This window comes from Nyctereutes procyonoides, unplaced genomic scaffold (genome assembly GCF_905146905.1).
Source record: "Nyctereutes procyonoides isolate TBG_1078 unplaced genomic scaffold, NYPRO_anot_genome, whole genome shotgun sequence".
NCBI classification, from domain to species: domain Eukaryota; kingdom Metazoa; phylum Chordata; class Mammalia; order Carnivora; family Canidae; genus Nyctereutes; species Nyctereutes procyonoides.
Genome location: NW_026575131.1, coordinates 44738724 through 44753333, shown reverse-complemented (window position 1 = coordinate 44753333; position 14610 = coordinate 44738724). Strand labels below are relative to the sequence as shown.

The following is a 14610-nucleotide window of genomic DNA, read 5'->3' as shown; positions in this document are numbered from 1 at the left end:
GCCCCTTTAAGAGCGGCGCCCGCGGGCGGCAGGGAGGCGGCGGGCGGGGGCGCGCGCGGCGGGAGGAGGGGGCGCGCGCTTCCCGGAACAGCCCGCGCTGAGGGAAGAGAGGAAGAAAATAAAACCCGTGGCTGGAGCTGAAGCTGGAGCTGCCGCCGCTGCCGCCGCCGCCGCCGCCGCCTTGGCCGTCTGGAGCTCCCCCGCGCGGACGATGCCCGCGGTGCCCGCGCGGGGCTCGGGGCGGTGAGGCCCGGGGCGCGGGGTAGCTATGGCGACCGCTAGCGCGGCCCGCGGTGCCGCCTGACAGGTGTGGGCCCCGGCGGCGGCGGCGGTGGCGGCGGCTCGGAGCAGCATGTACGCCAAGGGGGGCAAGGGCTCGGCCGTGCCCTCCGACAGCCAGGCCCGCGAGAAGTGAGTCGGTGGGCCGAGGCCGCGGGAGCCGGGGGCGGGGCTCGGCGGCCGCGCAGCTTCCGTGGGCCCCAGTGCCGGCGGGCACCGCGCGGGGCACGTGGGCGCGGGGGCAGGGCGTGCGGGGCCCCAGCGCTCGAGGGGTCGCGAGATTTACGGGGGCGCGCGAGACCCGAGGGGCGCGAGATTTGAGGGGCGCGCGAGCGCGAGGGGGCTCGAGGGGTCGCGACATGCGTGGGAGTAAGCTAGATCTGAGGGGTGTGAGGAGCTTAAGAGTTCGCGAGATTTGAGGGGCGCGTCAGACTTCGGGGGCGTGAGGGGCGCAAGGAGTCGTGAGGTTTGGGGGGGTGCGCGAGAGCCCAGAGGTGGTGAGAGTTGAAGGGGCGCGGGAGACCCGAGGTTTGCGAGATTTGAGGGGGCGCGTGAAACTCGAGGGCTAGGGAGACCCGAGTGGCTCAAGGGGTCGCGACATTTGCGGGGGCGCGAGAGACCCGAGCGGGACCTCCCCAACGGTCGAGACTTGGATGCGCGAGTTTGCGGTCGCGCGTGCGCGCGAGGTCGCGCACTGAGCGGTTTCCCACATTCTCCAGGGAAGTTTCGGGGCGGGCGAGACTGACCAGTCCGGGACCCCTGCCTGTCAGGAAGAGCTAGAGAGAGGAGAGGGCCTGAAGGGTGCTAGCCTCAGCTCCAGCGCGCCGGGCAGCTGGGTGGGGCTCCCAGTGGGAGGACCCCGGGATCTGCGAAAACACCTCACGCGGAGTTTAAAGGCCCCATCCTGTCTCATTCCCAGAGTCCCTTTGATGGCCAGATTTGTCCTGTGCTCGTCCATTTCTTGTAGAGGGTCCCCTCCAAGCCTTGGTTTGGAGATAGGGTCCTGGTGCTAAAGAAAGTTTGGAAGACACCAGATGGCCACGTCCCCTCTTTCAATACGCGGGGGGTACCCGGGCCCTGGGGAGGAAGCGATCTGCTGAGGTTTCAGGGTCTGGGGAACCGGAGAGCTCTCTCAGAAGGCGGAGATGGGGGTGGGCACACTGAAGAGGTCCGTGGGTTGCTTTGAGCATTGGTTTCTGAGATACGGACAACCGGCCTTGGAGGATTCTCACAAGGACTGGGTGAAAGGCTACAGGTAGAGCACCCCACACAGGCAGCCACCACCCCAGCCACTTCCTGCCTCTGGGCCTTGGTTTCCTCCTCCGTGAAATGGGTGTGTGTGTGGGGGGGTTACATTGCTCAGGTCCTGGGCTCTCTGCTTCTGTGTTTTTCTTCCCTGCTCACAGACCTGCCTCCTCCTCCTCTTCTTCCCTCTCAGGTCCCTGTCCTGGGCCTACTTCTTGCTCATCTCTACTCTAGGTCTGGGACAGCCTGCCCCAGAAATGGACTGAGTACCTGCTGGGTGTGTGGATGGTGGATCCAATAATAAACACTCCCAGCCTACAGGGCAGCCTAGAGGACACCTATCACCCAGATCTAACTAGCACTTGCATTTGGTCCTTGGTTTCAGGGCTTTTTAAAGAAGGGGACGAAGGTGGCTGGGATAGTCGAAGCCCCCTTTGTCTCCTTTATATCCTTCCCCTGTGGCCCCAGAGGTTCTGCCAACGTGAAGTGCTGCCGTTCCGTTAATGACAACCATGGTTGGTGTCACTGGGTGTCTTGTGTTTGTTCCTGGGATTGGTTTTGAGATAGGGCATGTGACCGTGGATAGTTTCTTCCTTAGCCCAGCAGATGAGGGAATCACCTTGCGTTTGCTCTGGCTCTTGTGGGGCTTCCAGGTGTGGCTGTGTGCAGCCTTGTTTGAAGGGCAGATGGGCAAGAGGTTCTTAAGAAAGGAACTAAGTCCCAGAGGCTAAGCAGAGCCAGTGGACACAGGGGAGCTTCCAAGAAGAGGGAAGGAACAGGAGGAGGAGGAAGACAGAGGTGGAATTTGTGAGGATCATCACCCTGGCCACTGGCTGAGAGAAGGGCTGTAACAAGCATGGAGGCTGCCTGGCAGATGGTGAGGAGGGTGGTCACCACCCTGGTGAGAGATACCTGAAGGCCTGGCCTTGGGGGGTGAGGGGAAGGGTGAAAAATGTGTGGGCTGGAGCAATCCTCTGTGGAGGAGTGATACAAGGCTCTGATAGGGGCTTTCTCCCAGCCCCCAGCAGCAAGTCCAGGGGCTTTAATGGGGAGGAGGATGCTGTGCTGTGCTCAGAGCATCCATTACCTACCACAGTTCTTTGTGATCACAGTGGTGGTGCCGTATTGTAGTCTACAAGCCTCTGACATACCAGCATGTCACCTGAACAGCCCCATGTGCATTTCTTCCTGTGAGCACTTGGGGTCTGGGGATTCCATATCCTCTAGGTTACTCATTCCTTCCATCCACCTGCCCCCCTACAGCAGAAACCCTTCCCGTGAGCATGCTCTTTGTTCTGCAGGTCATTTGCCAACCTGGTTAGGGATGGGGATGCCAGGATTTGGATCCAGGGCCCAGGCCCTTCCCTGTAACTGAGATCAGGGCCTGGACGGTGACACCTCAAGCTGGAAGCCCTGCATGAGGTAGTACCTGGAAGGTCTCAAAACAACATGGCCAGATGTCCAGGCTTCAGAATTTTTCACTCAAAAACAGCTTACAATTCTTCCCTGAGACTCTATCCTGGTAAAATTAAAGTACGAACACGTAAGAGAAATCAGAAAAACTTAAAATCTTCTCTGGCTTCTCTTTGCTTTAACATCAAAATTCTCAGCTAACTTTTATTGGTGGTTACCAGACTGCTTGTGTTAATCCTCCTGACGTTGCAGGAAGGAGTCCCAGTGTTGGTTTATTCATTCATTTGGGGTAGCTAGGGGCCCAGAATGCCCTGGGCTCTGTTGTATGTAAGCTCAGTAGTGAATGAAAGACACCAAGTCCCTGACCTCCCAAAGCTATATTCCAGAAGGAGCTATAGGCACTGAGCAGAGAGATGTGTCAGGAGATAAATAAGCTGATTGGAGGTTAGGTGTGACAGAGAAGACTGTGACAGGTGATATTTGAACCATATAGGTCTCTAGGTGGAAGTGCCCCAGCTGGGGGGACACCATGTACAATGGCCCTGGGGTCGAGGATGCCCAGTGTGCATGTGTTGGGGCATTGGAGGGAATGAAGGAGGAGTGCTATAGGGTGTGTGTGTAGACTCTAGAGGCTGGGCTGGGGAGGAAGCAGCCCTTGGGGGAGCCCTGTAGAAATCCAGGTAAGAGGTGGTAGTGGCCTGGACCAAGTGTGGTAGAGGAGGCGGGAAGAAGGCTCCAAAGTAGAGGAGAGAGCATTTTCCTTACGTTTTTTTCCCTAAATTCTGTAAGTGCAGTGAGCTCAGAGGGATGGATGAGTGCATATTCACAAACCTGTGTACCTTTATGAGTCAAGGCCAGACTACCCAAGTCAGGTCTTGGGGGATTGGGGGGCAGGGGAGGTGGGAGATGAAAAACCTGGGGAGCCTATTAAGACTGGGCCATTAGATGTCTTGTGAACCCCTTAGGTTGGGGGGACCAGGCTGGTGCACCCCATGGGCAGCTGCATGCAGATGTCATTAAAAGGGAAAGGAGGCCACCTAGAGAAGTGAAGGCATAAGGGCTGAGCTAGTGGAGGGGTGAGGGGAGCAGGCAGGGATAGGGTCCTGGGCCTGCATCCTGGGTCAGATACCACCACTGAACAATCGGGGAGGGGGGGAGGGCAAAGGGGAGATGTGGGAGGACCTGATGGCTGGCAGTATCCAAGCTTTTCGAGCCAGAATGCCCCCAGGGCAAGACTGCAGCCTCTCTGTCCCTATTCTTACCCCTACCTACCTGGATCCCCATCCCATCTCGCTCCCTTAACTCCAAGCATCTCACCCCCAGACTTTCCTGCTTCCTGCAGTGACCCCCAATATGAGTGAGGGCCTGGCCAGACCTCTCTCAGCCTCTCTCCTTGCCTGGGGGGTGGGGTGGTGGGCAGGCCTGTGCCTGTTGGCTCTTTGATGGATGCGGGGCTGGCATATGCAGACTACTCGAAGGCTCAGGAAGCGTCTGGGAAGGAAGAGAATGATAGGAGTGAGTTGGACAGGTAAAGGAGGTAAACCTGGAGGTCACGGGGCTGGGAAGGCTGAGAGGGGTGTGATTACTTGGCGGAATCCACAGCCAGTCTTCAGGAAGACCCACACTTGGAGCAGCGTGTCCACCATGGGCTATACCCCTGTATACCCTGTCCCTGTCGGGGGCTGTCACAGCTCCTTTGGTGTGGTGTGAGGTGGGACAGCTGTCCTGGCCAGTCCCTCCGATGCCCGCCTCTTGTCCTTCCCTAGCACGGATTACCTTCCAGCCCACCAGGGAACTCAACTGCTTCCTACTATTGCTTCCCTGTCTCCCTGCAAGCAGGGAGCCTCCAGGGGTACAAGCATCTTTTGTGTTCACTGCACAGAGAGGTGCTGGGCTAATGCTGAATGAATGAAAATGGATGGGTGAAGGAAGGGGATCCAGTGTAAGGACAGAACCCATGGGGTGGAGCAGGGTGCAGGGGCCAGGACAGAATGGCTGGAACTGCCTCAGTGAGGTCTGAGAGGAGCTGCAGAATGGAGGTGATCTGATAGGGGGCGGGTATGTGAGGATCAAGAAGTCTGGCTGGGAAGGTGGGAGAGAACAGGAACATGAGTCAAAGCCGGGTTATTTTAGGATGGGGCCCTCAGCCAGGGAAGGGTAGCCAGCTGAGCAGGGAGGCGTACTGAAAGGGCTTCCAGCTCAGGCCAGCCCTTGGGGAGCCCCCCCACCCCAGTCTTGGATCTAGACCCAACCCTCCCCCAGCCCCTACCTAGGGCCTAGATAGCACTGGAAGGGTCTGGTAACTGTGAAATGGATGGATGGGAAATGGGTGACCCCAGGAGGTAGGAAGTTGTTTCTCTGCTTGCTGGTGGAGAAAACTGATGAGAGGGGGCATGGGGGCTGAGGATGCAGAGGCTCTGAAGGTGGTGTAGAGGGGCCGGCCTCCCTTTGTGGCCTGTGGAGGACACTGCTGGTTGGAAGGTGGCCTGTGTTCTTGGGGCCTGCAGCAGCCAAGTTGGTGCATCCAGGGGTACTGGGCACTGTGTTTCCACGAGGTAGTGCCATGGCAGCCGAGTGGCACTGCAGGCCCCCCTGCCCCTCACCTACCCTTACTTCTCCAGACTCCCCCTGGAGGGCTGGTATAGATAGGTCATGGCTACCAGTGGTGGATGGGTGCTGATCTTGAGAAAGAGAGTGGGGGTCCAGGGACACCTGGAGGAAGAAGACTTCAGGCTAGAAGGTCCCTTTCTTTCCCTAGCAGACAAGACTGGAAGGAAATTAGGTATTGAGCCCTGGCCACATGGTCTAGGGTACCCACTGAGAGATCCCATCCAGGGCCCAGTCTAGAGTGACATCCAAGACTCTGTCTTCTGGCCAGAAGACCTCCCAGGGACAGAGGCTATTTTGGGGTCTCATCATTGGCAGAATGGGGCCAGGACTTGGTCCACGAGTTGTTGAACTGAGCAGAATTTGGCTTACAAGTCAGGGCAGGGACTGTTGGGAGTGCTGCCTAGAGGAAGGGCTTGCAGGTTGGGTATTGATGGATATGTAGGAGTTAGCAGGTCAGCAACTGGTGAAGCCATCATATCAGGGTGGGAGAGATGTGGAGGGTTGGGGAACCAGTGGGGGGCAGTGAGTGAGGCTGGGGTTGGTGTCACAAAGGGCTTATGGAGGCCTCTCCTAGGGACTCTTGGAGAGGGGCTGCAGGGATGGCTGCAGGCTCCGGAGAGCCTGAGCCAGCCCCCACCCTGCCTGCCTGCAGGTTGGCGCTCTATGTGTACGAGTACCTGCTGCACGTCGGTGCCCAGAAGTCAGCCCAGACCTTTCTGTCTGAGGTAAGCCAGCCTTGCCAGGCAGAGCTCCCCCTGCCCCAGCTGGGCCCTTCCTTACTCCCCATACCTGGCGTTTTCTCCACCTTCTTCCCATTGGGGCTCCAGTGGTGGGATTGCGTTGTCCCTCTGCTGGCCCAGGGAACCAAGGGCTGGGCCGGGTCAGGGTCCGTGGGCTGGTGTTGGGGCATCTGTCTAGGCATCCAAGGATCTGTGCCTACTTCTCCACCCCCTACCCAGTTATCCCCCGCCCAACACCCTTGCTCAGGCTGCTGGTTCCCTGCTCCCCAGGCACCAGGCTGGGCTGGAGCTGCTTCAGGTTGGAAGAGGTCAGGCAGGGCCGGCAACGGTCCCCCTCACTGTATTGCCTTTCCCCTGCAGATCCGATGGGAGAAGAACATTACGCTGGGGGAGCCCCCAGGCTTCCTGCATTCCTGGTGGTGGTGCGTGTGGGGCTGGCCAGGGTGGGCCATGGAGGGGGGCTGGGTGGGGACGCATGGGGAAACCATCGTCCCCCCACCCCTGCCGCCCACAGCGTGTTCTGGGACTTGTACTGTGCAGCACCCGACCGCAGAGAGGCGTGTGAGCACTCAAATGAGGCCAAGGCCTTCCAGGACTACGTGAGTCCCTGCCCCAGGGATCCGGCCCAGGGCTCATGGGCATGGGCCGGTTTCTGGGCCTGTGGCCTTGGGGGCCTGCATGGCCTGAGGCTGGCTTGGGTGGGCAGGTGGGTCTGGCATTGGGGTTTGATCTAGGATGTTGGCCACTTCTGGGGAGTCCCTGTGCCCTCTACTCAGTCTAGGATCACTCACAGGGTGGGGGAGGCTCCTTCAATTGCATCCAGCTCCTGAGCCACAGCCCCGCTCCCCCCTCTTCCCTGCACCTTCCTGAGGCCAGCCCCCACCTCTCCTCCTCTTCATCTGAATCCCAGGGGGAACCAGGAACTCCTACCTTCCCATCTGCCCAGCTGGGTGTATGTGTTGGGGGTTGGGGCCACCACTGCAAGTCCCCTCCTACTCCAGCCTTTCTGACGGGGGTGGAGGGGGGTAGGGGGAGGTTGGCTAACTGGCACGTGTACCCTTGAGCAATAGAGGCCCAGCCCTGGGCACACTTCCTGACTTTGGTGACGGGCTGTTGACCCCTACCTTTTTGGCCTCAGTTTCCCTCCTAGTTGACTGGAAGTCAGGGGCCTGTCAGGAGAGGAGAGAGGATAACATGAAAGGGCTAGTGGCATCTTGTCAGGGGAGCAGATGGCCGCCCCTGCCTTTATCCTCCTGGTCCTGGCTGTGGGGCTTGGCCCCCTGGCTTCTCAGAGAAGTCTCTGGCTGGACAGGAAGGGCTTGGGGGCTCTGGGCTCACTGGTGGGGTGGGGGAAAGCAGCAGCTCAGCTGGAGTCCAGGGGTGGTGCTGCTCTAGGGAGTTCCCCTCCCCCTGGTGCACCCACTCTCCTACAGCTGGCGTTTTGTCTGCACCCCACTGGGCCCCCTTGGGCTTCCTGGGCTTGGCTGTCCCCATCTCACTCTGCAGTTGGCCAAGGTCAGGCACTGCCTCCCCACCTAAGGCTCCCCCACCCTGCAAGCGAAGGCCTCTGTAGAGCTGGGGTGCAGCTCATAAGAGCTGGGTTTTCGGGGTTTCAGTCCCTCTGCAAATGTACGCTGTGCAGGGTTGCCGGGGTCACACTGTTGGTCCCTGTCGGGTCCCACTGCCCGTGTGCCATCCCTCTGTCCCTCTCCTGCCAGAACTGGGGCTCCAGGGGTGTCTGGAGCTGCCTGCGTGCGGAGTGACTCCGCATGGGTACTCACTCCCAGTCAAGCCTTAGCCCCTCCCAGCCTGTGCAGCGCCCCCTTCCCTCCCCACCCCTACCGCGGCCTCTAGCGGCCTCTCGGGGCCCCTCTGGGGAGGGCAGGAAGGCGAGAGCGCTGGGTTCTTCACATTGACGGGGGCGCGCTTCCCGAGAGCGCGCCGGTTACCATGGCTGCGGAGTACATTGGGGAGCCGGTGTGGGCCCAGCAGGCGTGGGGGGCGGGGGTGGGGGGGGAGCGCCCTGGCCCCAGGATGACGGGTTCCCTGAGGCTGCGGGCGCACATCCTGCCCGGCAGCTGCTCTGACGTGGGGGGAGCGCCGTGCTTGCCTCGCCTGTGGGTGTAGGGGGGGGAAGGCCTCGGAGTGGGGGCTCAGTTTGCCCCTCCTGGCTCCACAGCCGACCTCAGCGTCTCCAGGAAACGCTCGGGCGCCCAACCCGTCGTCATAGCAACGCGGGAGGGGCCAGGGCGTCTAGGGGTGGATGATTGACGTGGGGGGTCTAGCTCGGGCCACCCGCCAGGGAGGGTGCGCCGGCCGGGTATTAACCCTTCTGGGCCTAGAGTTGGGGAGCTGCAGAGGCTGAGGGGTGCCTTATCTTCTCCCTGCCCCCACACCTTGTAGGCAACCCAGAGAGCAGCTGCCCCCCCTCCCCACCAGGAAATGCTCTGGCGCCTGTTGTGGCTTGAAAGGGGGGGGGGACTCCTCTCCCACCCTCCCTGCGGTAGGTTGAGGGGAGTGGACAGACCGAGAGCTCAGAAGTACCTCCTCCAGCCACTGAGGCAGGCACGAATAGCTGCTCTAGGTGTCAGGCTGTGTGTCTGTTGAGGGGACGAGATGGAGGTAGGAGGAACCTGGCAGTTTGGAGGGGGCAGGGTGAGAGCTTTATCCCCTACTCTTTTTTTTTTTTTTTTCAAGATTTTATTTATTCTTGAGAGACACACAGAGAGAGGCAGAGACACAGGCAGAGGGAGAAGCAGGCTCAATGCAGGGAGCCCGATGCAGGACTCAATCCCAGGACCCCAAGATCATGCCCTGGGCCAAAGGCAGGCACTCAACCTCTGAGCCACCCAGGCGTCCCTATCCCTTACTCTTAGGGTCTCTTGGACTTTCAAAATGTTGGTGCTGGGCCCTGGGAATGTTTTCAATCACTGTAGGCCTCGGGAGGTGCCTGCCCAAGCCTCTGGCCCAGCTTGGGGCCTGGGCAGGAGTCCTTCAGAGGCTGATCTTTGAGAAGGGGCAGGAAGAGGGGGCAGCTTGCAGTACCCAAGGGGAAGGGTATGTCTTCAGGGGTCCTTCTCTGACCCAACCAAGGGACCCTCTCCCCACTTCTGTGGGTCAGGAAATGCTGTGTGACTGTGGGCAAAATGCTTAACTCCTCTGAGCCCAAGTGGCTACAGTTTCGCAAATTCCTGAGCATCCCTGGGTGATAGCTTGTGCCAGTCCCAGGGATAGCAGTGACCCACACAGACCATACCCTTCCTCTTGAATCCTGTCAGGGGTGGAGTGGGGGTAGATGATCCAGACAGGTAAGAGTCAAGGGGCCCCCAGGGAAGTACTCTCTTTACTCAGTCCTTGCAGAGTTGTCCTCCTTCCCTATCCTTTGATGTGTCCCCTCTGTGCTGTAGACTAGGCTTCCATTGCCCTCCTCCCTGCTCTGTTCCCAAAGGCAGACAGGTCTGGGACTTGGAACCTACCAGAGGAAGTGGCCTGTCAGCCTGTCCCCCTGCCAGCTCTGGCCTGCCACCAGCATCTCCACCCTCTGCTGACATGGGAACTCCCCTGTCTAGCACCCGGTCTTCTCCCCTCCTCCAACTGAAGAGAGGTTGGGAGCCTGGAGACCCCACCCCAGTAGTCCTGCTCTTCCTTCCACTCCCTATTGGAGGAGGAGGGGGAGTGGTCTGCACAGCAGCTCTAGGGAGGAGCCCTCTGGGAGGGAGTTTCCTCTTGAAGCTGCCAATTGATTTTTGTGTGTTTGGGGTGTCTTGTGTCCAACTGGGAGTCCAGCTAACCTGCCTTTCCAGCCAGGAGGACATAGGGCCTGTTGGGATGGGCCTGGAATCCGGGACAATGCTCTCACTAGTCTAAGGTGAGATTCCGATGGAAAGAACAAGCCTGTGCCGGATGCAGGAGGCACATGCTCACTGGAGTCCTGGCATTTTCAGACCCCCAGAATCCTCTGGCTTGGGACTGACTCCTTGAGGGTGGGATCCTCAGGTCTCTGGCCTCCTTCCTGGGCTGTGGACTGTGCCTGGCAGGGTCTCGATTACATCCAGTGTCTTGGGTACAGCAGAGGGACACAGCCTGTGTCCACACAGCACATCTCAGGAGGAGGCTGAGTTAGGGTTGCTAAAACCAGGGCGGAGCCGGGAGGCTGCTCTTCCTTTATCTAGAGAAGCCTGCAGGCATCCTCACAGGGGCAGAGGATCACATGGGCCAGGTCCCTTGTTCTGTGGAGTGGGCTGCTTGCCGAGAGGAGGGGACACTGAAGTAGGAAGTGACCTGACCTGGTCCCTCTGGTCTCCTCCCACCCCTCACAGAGCGCTGTAGCGGCTCCCAGTCCTGTGATGGGGAGCATGGCCCCCAATGACGCAATGGCAGCGGGCCCCATGGCACCCGGATTCTTCCAGGTACAGCCAGGACTGGTGCCCCACCCCCCACCCCCATTCTCCAACTCAAGTGGGCATGTGTTGGAGGGTGACAGGTGTGGGCGATGATGGGGGTGGGTGAGTGCTATGTGGGGAGAGGCCCCGCCAGGTGGGTAGGTGGATTATTTGCTTGCAGGTCTCAGTGGCGCCGGCAGGGTGGGCTGTTTGGGCTGGGCCCGCTGCAGGAGAGGGCCGGGTCTCCATGTGGTTGGCCTGTGCGTGCTTGGTTGCTAAGGGCCTCAGAGCATGGCTCTCGGAGCCATGCAGCTTGCCCATGATTGGTCCCCTAGGGTCCCTCACCCCAAACCCCGTCTTCCACTCGGGAAGTGCAGGGCAGGCCCACCCTCACCTCCACGGTGCCCTCTATGGCCAGGCCCAGCAGGGCCACAGAGAAAACAGTGAAGCTTCAGTGGACCTCGCTCCTCCCAACCCACCTGGTTCTGTCCTCCTAGGGCCCCCTCGGCTCCCAGCAGCCCCCCCACAACCCCAACGCCCCCATGATGGGGCCTCATGTTCAGGTAAGGACCTATGACGCCCTGTCCCTCCACACACGCACATCCCAGCAACTCGAGCCCCCTGGCCCCACCGCACTCATGCACCAGGCACTGGCTGGCTGCGGTTTGCTGGCTGGTCCTGGAGGAGGGGGCTGTCCAGGCTGGGGGCCCGGGCGCCGCAGGGACGGGGTAGCTTTGGGGGGGTGAGTGGGTGGTGGGAGGTGCTGATCCCCGGCCCACCTCTTCCAGCCCTTCATGTCACCGCGGTTCCCAGGGGGCCCCCGGCCCACCCTGCGGATGCCGAGTCAGGTGAGAGAGGGATGAGGGGAGGGGGGGGCAGGAGTTGGGCCAGGGTGGGGGTACCCACTCTCAGTGCTGCCACACCCCCTCTGCAGCCTCCTGTGGGCCTCCCTGGCTCCCAGCCCCTCCTCCCTGGCACCATGGAACCCTCCCCGCGAGCTCAGGGTGAGTACAGAAGCTCCAGCTGCTGCCGCTCCCCACCCAATAGGACCCCAGCTCCAAGCTCCATGTCCCTGCCACCTCCTGGTGCAGAACCGCCCCCATCCAACCCATGTGCACACGGGGAAGTGTTACTGGCCTGAGCCCCCTTCCTTCTGTCCCTGCCTCAGGGCATCCAAGCATGGGCCCGATGCAGAGAGTGACACCTCCACGGGGCATGGCCAGCGTTGGACCCCAGGTGAGGGCTGGGTCCAGGAGAGGAGGTGCACGTCAGGGGCTTCCCCCAACACCTTGGCCTGCACTCACAGCCCTTTTGCTTTTCCAGAGTTATGGAGGTGGCATGCGGCCCCCACCCAACTCCCTTGCTGGCCCAGGCCTGCCCACCATGAACATGTAAGGCCCGGAGAGAGACCCCTGGAGTGTGCCCATGTGGGCCACCATTCAGCTTCGTAGGCTCGCTCTGCTGAGGCAGACTCAGTCTGCACTACAGTTCTGCTGGTTTACTCTGCTGTTGGGTGGGGAAACTAAGGCCCAAAGGCCAGTGAGTGATAGGATGGGATTTGCAGGTTGACCAGAATCCATCCAGGGATGCATTACCATCTCAGCCAGTGTCTGCTGCTCTGCGGGCCTGTTTGAGGGGCACATGGGGTGGGGGGGAATGTCACAGAGTGTGTAGTGGGGGGCTGTGTACCACCTGGCCACACCCCAGGGTCCACCTACTGTCTCTTCCAGGGGCCCTGGAGTGCGAGGCCCGTGGGCCAGCCCCAGTGGAAACTCGGTGAGTGGCAGGCTGGCCGGCCAGGGGAGGGTGGGGGGTGGGTCATCAGGGTGGGGGTGCAGTGGGCCGACTGCTCATGGCTGCCGCTCTCCCCAGATTCCCTATTCCTCCTCCTCCCCTGGCAGCTACTCGGTGAGTGAGGCTGTGGCTGGGCCACTTGAGCCAGGGGGCAGGGGTGCTGGGTGGCAGATGGGGGCTCTTTCTCACCTGCTCTGTCTCCTTCCTTGTGCAGGGACCCCCAGGAGGAGGTGGGCCCCCTGGAACACCCATCATGCCCAGTCCTGGAGGTACTACAGCCTGGGCGGGGTCCAGGGAGGGGTGTGCTTGCCTGGAGAAACCCTCACCGCCCCCCATCACCTCATGCACCAATATCTTCCCTAGACTCTACCAACTCCAGCGAGAACATGTACACTATCATGAACCCCATTGGCCCGGGTGCCGGCAGGGCTAATGTGAGTAGGGGTTACAGGGTGGGGGCTGCGGAAGGCGGTGGCCCCGTGGGGGATGGGGTGGCTCCAGTCCCACGCTGCCCCCCCCCCCCCCGCCCGCAGTTCCCGCTCGGTCCTGGTCCGGAGGGCCCCATGGCGGCCATGAGTGCGATGGAGCCTCACCACGTGAATGGATCCCTGGGTGAGTGGGCGTCCGCAGACACCCGCCCCCCCATGCCCCAACACCGCTACCTCACGGGCCTTTTGCGCCCCCTGGTGGTTGGTCCTGCCCGTCTCCCTGGTTTCTCTGGTGGTGTCCCTGGTGGAGGGGCCGCGATTGGGGGTAGGGGAGGAGGTTCCAATAACTAAACCCAGTGTGCCAGCACTGACCCCCGTCTGGACCCTCCATCTGGGACCCCCAGCGGCGCACCAGTGGGCTAAGTCTTAGGGACAGGGCGGGACAAGTTCGGGGAGGTACGGGTGACCCTGGGGCTGGGGGAGGGGAGGGTGTTGGTATGGGCCTGGCGCAGGCGCATCTGAGCTGCGATCCACGGTGTGTCGTCCGCAGGCTCGGGCGATATGGACGGGTTGCCGAAGGTGAGGAGCCGCGCTCCTGCGTGGGGCGGGGCCTGGGGCTTCTGGGGTGCGGGGGTGCGAGCTTGGCTAGGGCTGTGAGGCCTAGTCCGGGTTGGGCCGAGCTGGGGTGGGCAGGGCCTGCCCCGCGGGGCGGGGAGTACTGCGCTGACCGCAGCCGCCCCCAGAGCTCCCCCGGCGCCGTGGCCGGCCTGAGCAACGCCCCGGGCACCCCGCGGGACGACGGTGAGATGGCGGCCGCCGGGACCTTCCTGCACCCGTTCCCGAGCGAAAGCGTAAGCGACTGCGTCGACTCCCCCCCCGCGGCGGCGTCGGGCCGGAGGGGCCTGGCGGGCAGGCCCCGGCGGGGCGGCCGGGGGGCCAGAGCAAGACCGTGACCGCGGCGGGCCAGGTGGGGGGGCGGCCGCGGCATCCTTCCCCTCCCCTCTACCCCCTACCCCCCCCACACTCCCGCCCTAATCTCACCAGCCTGCCCCCCGTCCCAACCCCACTCTGGGACCCGCACCCCAGGGCAGCCTCCCCATGCATCACCACCTGTCTCTTCCCCTCCCTCCGCCCCGCCCCCCACTCTCCCCTGGGGGGCGGGTCCCAGCCTAGGCCGGAGCTGAGCCCGCCTCCGCGCGCCACCCCCTCGTCTCTCCGCAGTACTCGCCCGGGATGACCATGAGCGTGTGATGGGGCAGCAGCCCCTTGCCCACTGCCGGCCTCGGCTTCTGCCCAGTGCCCCTCCCTGCCTGGGACCAAGGTCCAGGGGCTTGGGCACTCTGCTGGGTGAGGGTCTGAGGTCACACCTTGGGTGACTGTACTCCATCCAGTTCAAGGATTGGACAGCTGGGAGGCCCCGCACGAAGGACTCTCATTTTATAAAAAAAAAAAAAAAAAAAGACAAAACAAACAAACAACAAAAAAAAAAACGCAAGGACCTCAGAGACTTTCTTTCCTTACAGGCCCTACCTGCCATTTCTATTTTGTCCCAGGGGGCTCCTTGGGGACCTCCTTTCCCCTGGACGGCAGGGGTGGGCCCCATCAATAAATGTAACTTGGTTTTGGTTTTTGGTATCTGGTCTCAGATTTCTTTGCTTGGGCTTGCAGCCACCATCTCCTATCATGGGGTTAGATAGAGGCCTCAGGGTTCTAGAAGTT

At 61.3% G+C, this 14610-nt stretch overlaps 1 protein-coding gene across 8 annotated transcripts; it reads left to right on the top strand.

The window, feature by feature from the left end:
• On the top strand, nt 1-14526 carry SSBP4 (single stranded DNA binding protein 4). Of its 8 annotated transcripts, none has more exons than XM_055342747.1 (18): nt 5-411; nt 6200-6272; nt 6648-6709; nt 6802-6886; nt 10607-10696; nt 11167-11232; nt 11458-11517; nt 11604-11673; nt 11838-11905; nt 11993-12060; nt 12400-12445; nt 12542-12577; nt 12678-12732; nt 12827-12897; nt 12997-13075; nt 13442-13470; nt 13635-13858; nt 14113-14526. In XM_055342747.1, the coding sequence occupies exons 1-17, from the start codon at nt 353-355 to the stop codon at nt 13842-13844; spliced, it is 1227 nt and encodes a 408-aa protein (XP_055198722.1). In that variant the 5' UTR covers nt 5-352; the 3' UTR covers nt 13845-13858; nt 14113-14526. The 8 variants fall into 8 exon arrangements, with proteins under 8 accessions (XP_055198720.1, XP_055198721.1, XP_055198723.1 ...); XM_055342750.1 differs by having other exon boundaries at nt 6-411; nt 13635-13742; XM_055342746.1 differs by having other exon boundaries at nt 3-411; nt 11838-12060; nt 13635-13742.
• The last annotated feature ends 84 nt before the right edge of the window (nt 14527-14610 follow it).

Coding starts and splice junctions, on each gene's coding strand:
- SSBP4 (XM_055342745.1), top strand. CDS start 353: ATGTACGCCAAGGGGGGCAAGGGCTCGGCCGTGCCCTCCGACAGCCAG. Junction 11,674..11,837: donor ACCCTCCCCGCGAGCTCAGG/GTGAGTACAGAA, acceptor TCCCTGCCTCAG/GGCATCCAAGCATGGGCCCG. Junction 12,578..12,677: donor CCTCCCCTGGCAGCTACTCG/GTGAGTGAGGCT, acceptor TTCCTTGTGCAG/GGACCCCCAGGAGGAGGTGG.